This window comes from Dermacentor albipictus, chromosome 4 (assembly GCF_038994185.2).
Source record: "Dermacentor albipictus isolate Rhodes 1998 colony chromosome 4, USDA_Dalb.pri_finalv2, whole genome shotgun sequence".
Taxonomy (NCBI): Eukaryota; Metazoa; Arthropoda; class Arachnida; order Ixodida; family Ixodidae; genus Dermacentor; species Dermacentor albipictus.
Window position 1 is genome coordinate 95,465,139 of NC_091824.1, and position 15,750 is coordinate 95,480,888.

At 44.7% G+C, this 15,750-nt stretch overlaps 1 protein-coding gene across 1 annotated transcript in view; it reads right to left on the minus strand.

Moving 5' to 3' along the window:
* Window positions 1–15,750, minus strand: part of timeout (circadian regulator timeout) — a 321,920-nt gene that overhangs the window by 268,932 nt on the left and 37,238 nt on the right. The window contains exons 13-14 of the mRNA XM_065443676.1: window positions 13,980–14,124; window positions 7,146–7,318 (exon numbers count right to left, since the gene is read on the minus strand). Of these exons, the coding sequence (XP_065299748.1) occupies window positions 7,146–7,318; window positions 13,980–14,124 (318 nt within the window). The remainder of the gene's footprint in view (window positions 1–7,145; window positions 7,319–13,979; window positions 14,125–15,750) is intronic.

Here is a 15,750-nt window from a genome sequence, read left to right on the forward strand (position 1 = left end):
AGCCGTCTGCTTCTCTGAGGATGATTTCAATTATGCTTTTGAAGGTAGCATAGCCGCTCGAGATAGCATTTTGTGGATTTTGTTGTAGCTTTTCATGCAGTAAATTAGGTGCGATACTCTTCACGGACAACACTTTCCATAACTCAAAAGATTCCACCTACGAATTGCTTCATGTAAAACGATTCACATATCGCTGCATGCTGCATGGCGTCATTGTCAATAAATTAAAGCTTTCAGATTACAGAAGGCAAAATCACAGTCGTGAGCGTGTTGATCACAGTCAGTGGCGCATATTCCGAAGGCAAGCGCTACAACATTCAAGTACAATTGGTTTGCCACCTGCATGAAGTGCATCCCTGCAAGCTTCCACCGAAGTGCCTGCCAACAATCGAGCTGCTTCTCTTGGTGATCTTTGCTTTTGCATCACATTTATTGGCTTCGAGATGTGTTCACAGACTGGGAATAGGACCGGAAATAACGAAGTTGTGGAATTGCGCCATGATGAAGCGTCCATGTTTCCAGCGACGGAATCAACATATATTTGTTCTCAGCAATTAAAGTATATATCATCGTCCACAACATGATGTTCTAACATGTCGGACTTATCTGTGGGGCATTCTTTCTTTCGGCGCAGCATGTGTTTCCATATAAAAAACTCTCTGCCATCGTCATGGTGCAATAAAAATCAGGACCACCAGCATCACGATGCATCTGGCAGCTGGAGCAGCCGTGGGCAAAGCAGAACTGCATAGGAAACTTCTTCCTATCATGAGACACCAAAACGCTTCAGCGCGAAACTTTTCACCAGAAGAAACCGCCGTACATCACACGACGCCAACAACATGACCACAGTAGTGACAGACGAAGCAGCATCACTGAAATGAAAACGGCAATGAACGCAGAAGAGAAACCAGAAAAGGTAGAAGTGGTGAAAGCCCCGTTTGCAGCGCCACTAGTTCACGTGACCACCACTTCAGCCACCTTCCAAGAGGAACCGTGAAACTGAAGTATGTCTAAGAACGTTGTAGTTTTACTACATTTTCAGGGGGGGTTTGTTTCACAAAAAACATGTTTTCCATAAAATTTCAAGCAAGATTCGTAAAATTGTAATACTGTTTGAAATTCATACATTTTACAGAAAATTTGGAAGCATTGGTAGGTATGTAATTTAGTATATATGTATCTTATTCTATTATAGGATAAAAAAAACAGAATAGTCTGTTTTTTTTTCTGCCCAATGTAATTTTTTAACTGTTTTGTGTAGACACAATAAAACATCATTTTAATGCAGTTCTGAGTGTTGTCTGCATTTAGCGGGTTTTTTAACAGATTTTGGATGCTGGTATTCCTTGGATGCTGGTTTTATTTCTAGATCGCAATGCTACTCCGGATGTGTGTTTTTGTGGGGGGCAGAGCAGGGGCTCGTTTTACTCTCGCAAACTCAGTTTTAATTTACTATTACGGGACATCAGCCTTCAGCGATGGAGGCGACCACCCCCTTTGTGATCGTATGTGTGAATGCACATGCCCCCTTTGCCACCTTCCAGTTCTGGAGGCGCTGGCAGAAGCAATGAGACCTGCTGCTTTGCACCTGCTCTAAAGAAGACTCGAATCTGGCACTGCATGCATTAGAGTGTGATGTGCGTTCAACCGAGATATTCGACCTGCGACTGAAGCAATGATCCCATGTTTTTAAGCCGTGCTTCTTAATTACTCAGCCACAGCCATTTAGTGCAAAGGAACAGATAATACCTCTAATCTGCAGTGCTCACAAGCACCGACAGTTTTCTGTCAGCCTAATCTCGTGTGCCAAGCCTAAGTGTTCATTGCGATGCAGTGCCTGCAACGTTAACCCACATGCACAGCAGCTCACTTTTACGTCACTCCACTAGCATTTATACTGCGTTGTGCATGCTGTCTGTGAGATTTGTCAGTGTGTCTGTGAAGTACAGCCAAATCTCGGTATAACAAAGTTGTAGTCGCAGAATAAAACTCCATTAAATCAGGAATTTCGTTAACTCGAGGTTTTAATGCTTCAGGAGCGAAAATAATTTCACAATATCCCAGAACATTGCCGGTGGATAGCACCTTGTAAGTAAGCACCTATAAACAAATCGAAAGAAGGTCGAGCCATAATAGTGTGGTTATGAGCACCAACGAATGTGGTGCAATGCACCAACAGCAATGCACCAGCATGACTCACAGCGTCTGAGATTTGTGCGAATCTTGGTTGCCATGGCTGACTGCACTTAGCGCCCGCTGGCGTCATCAGATGGCAGCCACAAATTAAAAACAAAAGTGCAAAAAGATATGGATATTCGTCCTGAGAAAAACAAATTGCAGTTTTACCAGAAAGGCGGAGCATTCGTGGCAATACTGTAGCAAAGAAACAACTGCACAAAGTAAGGTTTGCAGTTTTATTGGTGTCACGTACGCTCAGACAAACACGAACAAATCTCACTCGATGACCACGAACACTTGCTATCACAACGCAAGGGCACGCTTCACACCATGTCTCAGAAACTTGAGATTGAGCCCTTGCTACTGGTTTACGGATCAAGACTGGTTGTCCTGCCAGATTTTGTTGGACATAAGATCAGCAATGCCTAGCTGAAGAGAACACCTTCGTCAGGAACAACCAGCTTTTATTTTCTAATTAGCCGAGCATTTGCATTAACAGGGCCAGAGCATTTGATATGTAAGTAGAAACCACTTGACAAGGCTATACTTGAGAGGTAAAGTAGGGGCAAGCACTGGCTTCACCTCTGCTGATAAGAAGCTACGGGAGCTTGCACTCCAGCAAACTCTTTTTCAAACCTCCTTGAGATTACGCAACCACCAGCACTTGACGCACGGGAATACAATGTGTAACAAGGCACCAACCATCTAGGCTTGCTCTTTGCACTTGCCGCGGTTTACCGTATAGTGCAGAATATAGGTCGAGGTTTTTTCCAAAAAATATTACTAAAAGGTCACCCCTCGACTTATATACCGGCCCTTGGCACAACATGAATAATCGTCTGGCAACATGTAGGAGTGCAGACCTTTCGGCATCCGCATTGTTATCGCCTCCTAGGTGACCGACGTGGCCTACGCAGTTGGACCGACATCATCTTCCTTTTTGTGCAGCGATCGTTCCTGGCGTAGCTAAATTTCCCGACAACCCGCAAAATGAGTACGAGTACTCGACGTCAGTTCACCGCGGCGTTAAAGAAAGTAATCGAATATGCTGAAATGCATGGGAACATGTCTGCCCAGGGGCAATTCGGCGTGTCGGAAAAAAGCGTCCGGTACTGGCGAACACAGAAAGTCAAGCTGTCTGCCTGCAACGTGCGGAAGACGTCCTTTCGCGGGCGCCGCGCGGTGCACCCGGAGCTCGAAGACAAGGTGGCGGATTTCGTCTGCGAGCATCGTGCCAGATCATTGCCAGTGACAGCGGAACTCATCCGCATCAAAGCTATTGAGATTGCCCGAGAATCCGGACTGCCCAAGGAACAATTCAAGGGCTCCATTTATTGGGTTCGTCGCTTCATGTGACGCAAGGGATTTGCACTTCGACGGCGCACATCAATCTGCCAGAAGCTGCCAGAGGCATACGAGGACAAGCTGGTCGAATTCCAGCGCTATGTTATCCGTCTCCGGCAGCAGCATGGCTACATGTTGGGACAGATCGGCAACGCTGATGAAACGCCGGTGTGGTTCAACATGCCGTCGCCCACCACAGTGTGCGAACGCGGCGCAAAAGAAGTCAAGCTTCTTTCTACGGGGAACGAGCATTCGCGCTTCACGGTGATGCTCGCGTGTACTGCAGACGGCAGAAAGCTGCCCCCGTACATAATATTCAAGAGGAAGACGCTGCCGAAAGAGGTTTTCCCACGGGATGTTGCCGTTCGCGTGAATGAAAAGGGCTATATGGACGAGGCCCTCATGCTCAATTGGATTAAGACCATCCGGAATCGGCAACCCGGCGCACTCCTGCGGTGTCCAAGCATGCTCGTCTTGGATGCCTTTCGCGGGCACTTGACAGCAGGTGTGAAGGAGGCACTCCGCGACGGGAGGACGGAACTCGCCGTCATTCTGGGAGGCATGACCTCAACCCTTACGCCACTGGACGTAGTGCTGAACAAGCCCTTTAAAGACCGTGTCCATGAACAATATAATCAGTGGATGGCCGGCGACAACCCGACGACTCCAACTGGCCGGCTGAGCAGGCCGGCTCTCGCCACTGTGGCCACATGGGTGTCGCAGGCTTGGCGCTCGCTGCCCGACGATATGGTGGTGCAGGCATTCAAGAAGTGTTGCATTAGCAACTCCTTGGACGGCACCGAGGATGACATATTGTGGGACGCAGCCAGCGAAAAGCAGTCATCTTCGGACGAGAGTTCAGACAGCTCAGACGAATGAGCAGGTGACGACTCTGGCGGCACCACTAAATAAAACAAAGTTTTGTGCCTTATCATTTTTATGTTGACTTCTTTGCTTCAATGTAAGGGGGTCGATCTATATTCCGCCTCGACCTATATTCCTCATTATACGGTACCTCCAAGATGCGGCACGTGGCCTGCATATGGACAGCCATGTGCAGGAATAGTTTTCAATGTAACTAAGATCAAGAAATGAAAATGGCTCGTTACTTCACAAATTTGGTCAAATCGAGGTTGGTTATAACAAGGTTTGACTGTAATACAAACAAGAAAATGTACCAGGACAAAAACACAAACTCAATAAATGCCAGCATGAAAAAGGTTTCTTTGTTAGGTCCTTTGTTACTTGGGAGAGCTTGCCTACTGGTTGCCTTGTGCCTTGCCTCCCACTTCAATTGCTGCCTCTGAAGCCAACCTAGTTACGGTTGCATTCATTAGCTCTATGTCTGTTCTAAGGCAGCGTATTTGCTTGCAAGTACCAGGCTGAATTTGTTTGCTTTTACCCTTACTGCCTCTAGGCTGACCTGTTTCTCCTTGACCAATTTAGCTCTTTCTCTCTTCAAATTGAGGTGAATCCTAGCCCGCACTAACCTAAGATCACTGCACTTTACCCTACCTATCATTTCTACATCCTGCACTATGCTGGGATCGGCAGAAAGTATGAAGCCAATTTCATTTCTTGTTTCACCATTAAAGCTTTTCCAGGTCCACTTTCTGTTGCTACACTTCCTGAAAAAGGTGTTCATTATTCGAAGCTTATTCCTTTCTGCGAATTCTAACAGCATCTCTCTTCTAGCATTCCTAAAATCGACACCGCAGTTGAAAATTGCTTGTTCACCAGCCTGCTTTTACCCCACTTTTGCATTGAAGTCGCCCATTACTACAGTATGTTGAGTTTGCATTTTTCTCATCGCTAATTCAACATCTTCATAAAACTGATCTACTTCCTCATCATCGTGACTGGATGTTGGAGCGTAGGCTTGTACTACCTTTAATCTATACCTCTTATTAAGTTTGATTACGACTACAGCTACCCTCTAATTAATGCTGTAGAATTCGTCAATGCTACCCGCAATGTCTTTATGGATTAGGAATCCTACCCCGTATTGCTTCTTATCTAGGAGACCTCTATAGCAGAAGACATGTTCGTTATTCAGCAATGTATAAGCCTCACGAGTTCTTCTAATTTCACTAAGGCCGATGATATCCCAAACAATGTCTGATAATTCCTCAAAGAGTCCTGCTAAGCTAGCCTCACTCGAGAGGGTTCGGGTGTTAAAACATTGCAAGGGTCAGATAGGATAGAATTTGCGGAACTGTCAAAACTGATCAAGGAGAAAACATTGTATAAACTCCGTTTCCCTTTTCTTTCTTTCTTTCTTTTCTTTCGTTTTTTTTTGCTTGCTTCTGCTAGATGTTTAGATCATTTTTTTATGGTTCCTAATGCCTTCATATATTTGCATTGTACACATTTCATTCATGCTTGAACTTTTTCGTCCCCCCTATGTAATGCCCTAACAGGTCCTTAGGGTACTCAAATAAATAAATAAATAAATAAATATTTCGGTGTGCTGTGGCCGTTCATACAGCACAACGCCAACGTTCTTCCTATGCCATGGCCTCTGCTCTTCATCCGCCTCCACCGAATGTGTCGAAGAAGCGTGGAAAATATTCGACCATGACGCAGGACAAGAAGGCAGCCATCATCAGGCTTATCGAGCAAGGACGGACCCAAGTCGATGTCGAGAAGGAGTTTAATATCTCCAAAGAGACCTTGTCTGATTACATGAAAAACAAAGAAAAGCTCTTGTCTGCAGTCAACCAGTCGCCCTGCTAAACTACAAAAAATGACCAGAAAAGCCAACATCCGAAGCTTAAGGGGGCCCTGCAGCTGTAGTTGAAAGGAGTCCCAGCAAAGAACCTCCCCTTTTGGGCAACATGCTCAAGCAGAAAGCCAAGATGCTCACTTTAAATTTGGGCATTCAGGACTTCAAGTTCACCAATGGGTGGATCCGTGGGTTTAAGAAAAGGCACAAAGTCTCTTTAAAGAAAGTATGCGGGGAAAGCGGTGCTGTGGATTAATCTGCCAGATGAGTAAGTTGAAGGCTCTGCTACAAGAGTATGCTCCTACAGACATATTTAATTAAGACAAGACAGGCCTAATCTTTAAAATGCTGCCGGACCGTTCACTTTCCTTTACTAATGAGGCCTGCACTGGTGCGAAGCATAGTAAGGAGAGGGTAACTGTCATGGTCGGGGCAAATGCGGTTGGCACCGAGAAGCTGCCCCTTCTAGTGAAAGGAAAGGCGAAAAACCCGCATTGCTTTAAGGATGCGAGGGACCTGCCTGCAAAGCGACTTGGACTCCAACGACAACACCTCTGGCCGCCCACAACCATCAACGCAAGACGTTCTCAACGTTCTAATATTGTTGTCTAGTGTGTATGACGAGAACATGGCGTTTGCACAGATGCAAGCAGACATCATTACAAAAAGCAGGAATTTAAAACAAGGGACCATCCACGACTTTTTCAGTCCAGTTTAGCTGGAATAAAGTTCGATGTTGCGACTCACGGATTTTTCAAACTGTTCTTTTATTCGGACCATTTTTCGGTCCCCTCCAGGTCCGGAAAATAGGTCGGCTACTGTATTTATGTCAGTAGATACATGTTTCAAGATATGTAGCAGGAGCTCACAAACAACGAAGTTAGCCTGGTCTCACCTGCCATGTTGGCAAAGAAGATCTCCTTGAGGGCCTGAAACTCAGTTCCGTCCTCTTGGGAGCCAAACATGCCCTGGCCTGGCCACAGTTCTTGGCCTGCTCGTAATAATGCCACAGCCTTGGCTGTTTCTCTGGCCTTCAGTGCAGCATGGATACGGGACACAGCATCAAGCCTGCAATGACATAGTAGTGGAAAGACCAGTGCATCAATAAGGCAGATAAGAGCTGCAGTAAAATTAATTTTTTTTACTGCAATTTGTGTACTAAAGGAATTACTTAATGCTTAAAGGTCAACCGTAACAAAATTTTAGTCTGGCGAAATTCGTTATAAGTGAGCAGTATACTATACAATTCAAGCGATCTTGTTATTGGTCACGAGATCGAGCAGTCACCACCTGGCGGGCTTTGGCTGAAGCACGGATAGTGCGGATTGCGCCGGGCACTGCCTGCTAGGCACTACGCATTTGCATGAGTGTGTGTTTTAGCACAGTCATAAATGCAGCTTTACATTTTTTTAACAGTGTACAAAAGCATTTAGCCCTTGACAACAGTGCAAGTGATTGCCGGCGTTGAGCATGTGATGTGTGATTGTCACACCCGCTTCCCATAAATTATCGCTTTGTGTTTTGAATACATCAAAAAAGGACGCTTGCAGTTTCACTTTAAGGACAACAGCGATAGCAAGGATCAGCATTGTGTTTAGGTTTCTCAGATGGTGTTCAAACTATATGCAGGTGCGAGTCTACCAAGTTGACATTTCCAAATTCACCGAGGTTTCCAGGTTTTCCTTGAGTGCTTTTGCAAAATTCCCTGAGTGACGCAGAACTATGTTTTACGTCAAGACGGGCTGAAACCATATCACCCGATGCTGTCACTCTCTAGTAAGCATGTGAAAAAAATAAAAAGAAAACGACTTAGTCCAGTTTGAATACTAGGGAGTAGTCTTTATGTTATTCTAAAAGAGAACAGAAGAGAGGGGTTAGTAAAATGCACAGCAAATAATATGTCTTCGAAAAAGATTACCAATCAAGTCGGACATTCTGAAATACAAATAAAAAAGAGATGCGTACAGAAGCAACTATTTTCGAATATGAGCTATTTCTATCAACTGATAGCAAGCTCAGTGGCATGAGGCCCGAACTTTGTCACAATTGAAATTCTCTTTCAACAGCTCGTAAGTCAACTTCAACTGTCCTGACATACTCTCAGACCGCACACGACGCCTCAGTGTTCTGTTTCACTGCTTTAAAGAGTTTACTTTGGTTCTTTGGTTTGGATGAGGGTCACCTGCATCTCGGCATCAGCCAACACTTTGTTTTTTGAGCTCAATCTCCTTAAAAACGGCGGCAGCACGCTTCCTTTCCCATTCATTCTGCAATGCGTAGGGCCTTTTTGTTCTTGTCCTTCTTACCCCGCTCGTTTGCCCCATGGACGATTGGAAGCATCTGGTTGGTCAGTTGCACAGTCAACATCTGATTTTTTAAACTCCCTAGGGGCCGCGAAAATGTACGAAAAATCGGCCAGTTGGAAAACATGAATGCATGTCTTTTACTGCCCTTAAGGGCTCAAACCGCCACAGGTACATTCGAAAATGCTTTGAAGGCCTGTCGATACAATTATTAGGCATATCAGTGCTCGTACTATTACAGGAAATAACCGAGTGCATGCGTGTATAATTAAGGAATACATACTGTGTCCCATGGAAATAGCCCCTTCCCCCACTTGTTATGCTTCACCACAATACTTTTGCGTACGCTTCACGAAGTAACATTTCTGTGCAGAGGCAAAGCTGGCTCTTGGAAACTGGCATTATGCAACACATCGTGCTTTACAAGGTTCTAAGCCAATGCTGAGGACCACAAAGGCAGAGTTGATGCCATTGCTGACAGCGGCGAATTCTTTCCATGAAAAACACAGCACGTAATGGCAAGAAGCCTAATAGCGAACGTCGAAGCAGCTAGGTCTAGCGCTGCCGCAGTGGTGGCTATGGCTGCCAGCGGATCTGCGTGCGAGAGCGCTGGTTCGAGGCGGCTAGGTAATCAAAACGGCAGCGGTGGTTGCTTTGATTAATGCCGTTTCGGACTTGCAGTCACGGCAAAATGTCCGGAAAATCAGATGGCGAAGGTTTCTTGCGTCCGAAATGTCAGACATTGTGATACATTGACATTGACTCTATGGGGTAAGTGGTGGTGCCGCGAAGCCGTCCGAATTATTGGGCATCCGTGAAGTCGGTCCTTGGCTGTGCACTGGCAACCCCTCCAGCCGACACAGGGCGTCAAAGACTATTCGTTACGATTCCTGTCTGTTACTCAAGCCAGCATCACCGCGACTTTCGTCCCTTGCAATAAATTTACCGCTAATTATCTCTGACAAAAGCACAAATTCCCTGAGTTTTCCTTGAGTTTTCCCCGAGTTTCTCCAGACTAGTCAAAATCCCTGAGAATTCCCGGTTTTCCCGTTTGGTAGACACCCTGAGAAACAGTGCCCTGTCAGCTATAAAGCGTCTGATAGCGCTAGCGTGACGTGGAGCACAGCATGTGGTATTGCCGACATTGCACATGAGGTGGCACGGATGAGAAATAGTTGGCGATTTAAAAACGTGCCAAGAATCTCCACGTTCCAGTTTACGAGCGGGAAATTTTTAAGGATGTTCTGTTCTGCATCTTGAGGCATGTGTGTGTGGCATAGTGGTTAGAGTACCAGGCTTCTGCGCTGGCCACCAGCACAGAATGCCACCAGTGGATATTTTTATTTGTTTTCATTTATTTCTTTAATATATATATATATATATATACAGTAGATTCCTCTTAAATGGAAGTTGAAGGGATTGAGAAAATAGTTTCACTTATTGGAAGTTTTGTTTGTGTTAAGAATGAGAAAATACCAAAAAATCATTTTATTTCAACAGCGTCGAGTGTTTTAATGCAACTGCAGTGAAAAAAAACTCTTCATTGCCCTGCGCTTGGAATGTCACACCTTCTTTCACACAAAGCAATTGTCAATGTCCCTGTCATGGTGCACCAAGGAAAGCATAAAATAGGAAAATAGGCAACGTCAATGCCACAGAACAATGTTAATGCCTCGACAGTGCAACCGGTTAACAGAGTGGATTTTCTCCACTATTTAGCATCACCAAGCTGCATGCATGTCGACCTACTCCTGTTTATTATGCTGTATGACGGCAGAGGAACTAGTTGCACTTTCGATTCCAATTTCATTTGACTGGAGGTCGCAAAAACAAGCATTCCATTTAAACGAAGTTTGTTGACATCGTTCCTATAGGTGGCCAACTAATGTTGACACCTGTGTGCCATTTATCTGGCATTTTCAATTCAGTGAGTTTCGTGTATAAAGAGTCCACTGTATACATATATATCTGTAACATCACAGCAATGTCAACGGCAAAAATTTGCCTGGAGCATCCACATAATTGCTTTCGCAACAAAAGCACTTTACCTCATTTTAAACAAATGAAGTCATAGAAGCGAGACATACGAATCCCGCGCTTTAGAGACTTGTCACAATGTGTGGATCACTCCGCAATCTCTGTGATACCAGGAAACATGAACGGAGTGGTGTGAACATCACCGAGCAGTACAAAAGCAACTGTAAGCATGCACTCATATCATACTACATCATACACTTTATATTACATTAAGTGCATTGTGATAATTGCAATAGAGTTAAACCTGGATATAATGAAAGTGAACTAGGCAGTTTGCTTCGTTATATCAAAATTTCAGTTGAATAAAATTCGACCTTTTATGCAAATAAGTAGTCGCCAATAGATTTTTTTACACTGAGGACCCATCCGCAGGCACTCTGCACAACCCTACCTCTGGAGCAAATGAAGTTTTTTTTTTTTCTCTCTCTCTCTCTCTTACACGAAAGGGGCTGCTACATTTTCCGAATGCACAGGCAATCAGAAAAAGCAAATTTGAATGAGAAAAAATATTGATTTTGTTGAATATTAGAGGCGGTATCTTCGACGATATCTTCCCAATGGCAGTAACCAGCTATGCCTTGGTGCCCACTCTACCCCACAACTGATAGTGTCACACGCAGTGGGATGACGCTATCATGTAGAGCCGGCAGATGGGAGCAAATGCTTTTTCTGCCTCTTGCTTCCACGTGTCTCCAGAACTCGATTATGCAACCTCCAGAACTAAAGACCCGGGAAGACAGAGTACAATGCCATGTCATCTCAGTACGCCCCCTCTTTGCACACATGGCAGACTGTCTCCTAAAACAGAGTGCGCGAGCTGCGTATGCGCTCAGCTACACTGACAGCCATCTGCAGCTATGGCCGCACTAGAAAAGGAGACATCCCCTCCCGTGTGGTTCACCATGTTACCACAAGCTCGCTCCCCTCTTTCTTTCCTCAACGCAGCGCACATCAAGCCATCATCCTTCTGAGCACACCCTCACATGCTTTTCACTCACACAAAAGCATACAGCACGCGGTGCGCGACAGGATCTTATCACACTTGCTCTCTATACTGAACATGATGCTGCTAGGCATTGGCAGTCACTCTTGGTCACGCGGTGTGCTATTTGAGAGGTGCGATCACGAGCAGCTGCTCACAATTGAACCATTTTACCACCTGCACATGCGGAACTTTCCATTTACTGACTCTGTATTCCTTCCCAGTGGCAGTGAAATTTCATTATATTGAAATTGTGTATAAACACACTTCGTTATATTGAAGTTCAAAATACATGTTGTACTATGGACAAGAAGTCATCAAAAGTTAAATATAATTCGATATATAAAAATTTCGTTATACTTGAATTTGTGATACCAAGTTTTACCTGTACTAATTGCATGATCCTCGCTTGGTGGTTACGTAACCAGAGGTATTCTTTTAATAGAGTTGTCTTTTGATAATTCGGCCCTCATGAGACCAAAGAAATTGATCAAATTATCCAACAGGTCGAACTAAACAAGACGCAGAAAAAGATACCAAATGTACCACTGAATAATGTTTGGCAGCTTTTGCCCAATTCTAACAAGCCCCGAAAACAAATACCTGCCGCACCCTTTTTCTATCTACATAGAAATGACATTGAAGCTCCTAAACAAAGCAGAAATCTAATGTGCATTCAGTTTATTTAGCAAGAAATATAGACTAGGGTCTAATACAGAAGTGTTGCATCATGGCAGCCGGTTTCCTAAAGTCAGCTTCTTTGAACGACATTGAGGTTACGCAGTAAAGCATACAAATGCGAAAATGGTCTTTGTTTCTTATCTGACTGCACAATGCAGACAATTTTCAGCCTCATGTTTCATGAAAAACAAAAAGGCATGCAATAGAATCAGGCAAATACTCTAATATTTCATTGTGAACTACCGTTTTCCCTTTAATGTCTTTCTGGGGCAAGATGAAAATAGCTGTTTTCGACAGGAGATGACGTGTGTTCGACTCATTCACTCTACACCAAGCACTACCATGACGGACACTGCCGCTATTGGAGTCATGACTGCAGTGATTATATGGGTTGGGCACATGTGTGATGACCAGCAAAGTTTTACTGTATTTTCCAATCTATAAAATACTTTTTTTTAAATTATTGCTGGTGCATATTGCACAACAGTACAACTTAAATATGTGCTTACAGCTATGCATGGTGGCGCAACCAAACTGTGCATCCTTTTTAGTTCATGAAACTGCGAGTGGCATCATCCTGAAAGAAACTTAATTTTGTATTAACAGAGGCGGGACCATTGTTACAGATGTTAACTCCTATGGTTCGCTGAGTAGGTCGTGCAGCAGCGGCAGTAGCGTAGCAGCAATGAAGGCCACTGCGACATGCCGGGAAAGCAATACCAGGGACGTGCCTAGGTCACGTAAAGGTTATTCAGAAGTTGACAATCTAGTGATGCTGCTGACTGAAATGCTGAAATTTTGGGCACTGTATCAGAGGATGAGGCCTTCAAGTGCAGTACAATAAGGGTTGGTTTATTATGCCTAAGAGGAGTGTTGGTTTATTTTTTCCTGCGAGAATTTGTGGCTCATAAACTTTTGTTGGGGGAAATTTACTGCCCTGAAATGGATAAGCTTAGCACTTCATGATGATTGTACATGTGCGTGTATCATTTCATTTTGCCAATCCAGTTACAATAAATGCATTTTATATACCGGTGCGACTCATAAGTAAATTTTTTCTTTGACTTACGAATAAGGGGGATGTGACTAATGCAAAGGTGTCACCTATAATACAGACAATACAGTCATTTTCAGCATAGGCTAATTTCAATATCAAAATAACGAAGCCTTGGTCCCACATTAATGTATGGGAGCCGGCTGGGACCTTTGGTCAGGATCTAATTAATTGAAATATCTAATTAACCGAAGTCAGATTAGCTGAAGTCTACTGTATAATAAATTACATATAAGACATAACAAAGTAAATCTAAAATGTTTCTTGGTAATGCCAGCCTGCAACAAACTATGCTCTATGCTTCGAACGAATATTGAATATAATGAAAGTACCATGTCTGTTTTGGTTGCAACTTCATTAAAAAAAGAGGTGCAACATTATTTAGTAAATATAATAATAATAATATTTGGGGTTTTATGTGCCAAAACCACTTTCTGATTATGAGGCACGCCGTAGTGGAGGACTCCGGAAATTTTGACCACCTGGGGTTCTTTAACGTGCACCTAAATCTAAGCACACGGGTATTTTCGCATTTCGCCCCCATCAAAATGCGGCCGCCGAGGCCAGGATTCGATCCCGCGACCTAGTGCTCAGCAGCCCAACACCATAGCCACTGAGCAACCACGGCGGGTTCATTATTTAGTAAAAGATGCATGCACGCATAATGCCTACTTTTGTTCACTCTCAGTGTTGTCCAATGTAGAGTCGTATGGAACAACGTCATCAGGAAGCTCCTCTTCACCTTGCAGAGCCATGGAAATTTCGGACGACACTTCAAGCCATTCTTGTTGCCGTACTTCTTCACTGACAGCATTGCCTAAACGAAAATATCCACAAATGCACTAGTTCAATCAGCAGCAACCTCGAATGGTGGATGAAACACTCTTATGGTATCTCTGAGTCGTAGTTTCAGTCCTTTTGGCAGCTCTACAAAGTCATGAAAGAGAGCATTCAAGCAGTACCTTAAAAAAGTATACAGTCGAACCCAATTATAACAATACCGGTTTTAACAACATAACAATGAGAAGCTGCTGCATCATCAACTTTTGTATGTTTTGCATGGTGAAATAACCCGCATACTACAATGCCCTGATGCCGCATTATCGGTTATAACAATGAAGTCTGGCTGCTCGGCGTCCGAGCCGAAAGGCAGTGAAATGCGAAATCCTTGAAAAGAAGAAAAGAAAAAGAGAAATTTGAGTCGCTGCACGATGGCCCGCTGCTCGAACAGCTGCTGCGCGCTCATTTTCCAGCCTTCTCCGTACGCCTCGCTCCCATCACCCTTCCATTCTTCAAACACAAATGGGCTGCACCCATATCTCTATGCTGCGCCACCGTCAGAAACACGATTAGACCAAACCAACTGCGCTGCTTGCATCTGGCTCGCTGGCTCCTCATTCAGTGTAGTTCTGCAAACAGCGTAATTGCCCGTGTTTGCCTTTGTTGGTTGCGTCGAAATCGTTCCTGGCCACGTGGTTCCTCAGCCTCTTTTGACTCGCCGCCGAAACAGAAGATGACTGACCCGCCCGCTGATAATCGGCAATGCACGATGTTGTCAGTGAAAAGAAAGTGCATGGCTATAGAGTGCTTCTAACCGATGAGGCAATCGTCGTGAACGTGCTTGCATCGGATAGCGACGGCAGCGATGACGCGGCAGAACAGGCTGCCTCAACGTTACCCTCACAGGAGCCCAGCAGATGATTCAGTCCCTCCGGGGGCGTCGTTTTCGCTAGGAACCTTCCGCTGCACTATGTGGAGCACCTGGATACCTTGGAGAAGGATGTCGGCAAGGCTGATGGACATAGGGTTTTCTCGTGCAATGCAGTGCGGCGTACGCGGCGAGACGCTTGTGGCGATCTCACCTCTGCTTTTCCTCTGGATTTCTCAAGCTGACAGGCTGCTGTGGCAGCCTCCTCACATTTTTTTAAAAGGCCCCTTTTGGGCCCACCAAAGCACTGCCTCCGCGGTGCTTGCATATCGCTCGCCACTCGTGACCCCTCTTTGCAGTTTATAACAGCGCCATTCTTTAACACCGACAGCCGCGGCTTAATACACATGATTGGAGCACCCAGGAAGCAGTTAAACGAGTGAGTACAATCAGCAGTCAGATGGAGGAAGGTGGTGGGGAGGGGCTTCCCTGCCATTATAGTTTTCTAAGACCAGTTTAGCCATTCCCCCATTTTGATTTTTCCATGCAAGCCGTTTATAACAACTATCAGTTATAACAATGGAATTTTCGTGGCATATAACTGGGTTTGACTGTAACACACAGCTGTAATTATGAACCTTGGAGCAGGCAACTAACCAATAAACCCTCGTATGCTACCTAATGGCACAAAAGCTGCCAAAGTTGAGGCCCTCGCTATTCAATGGGCGAGTAGAATAAGTGAAACCAAGGTCTTGATTTGAGGGCTCTGGGTAAATTTTGCTTATCAATGTGCAT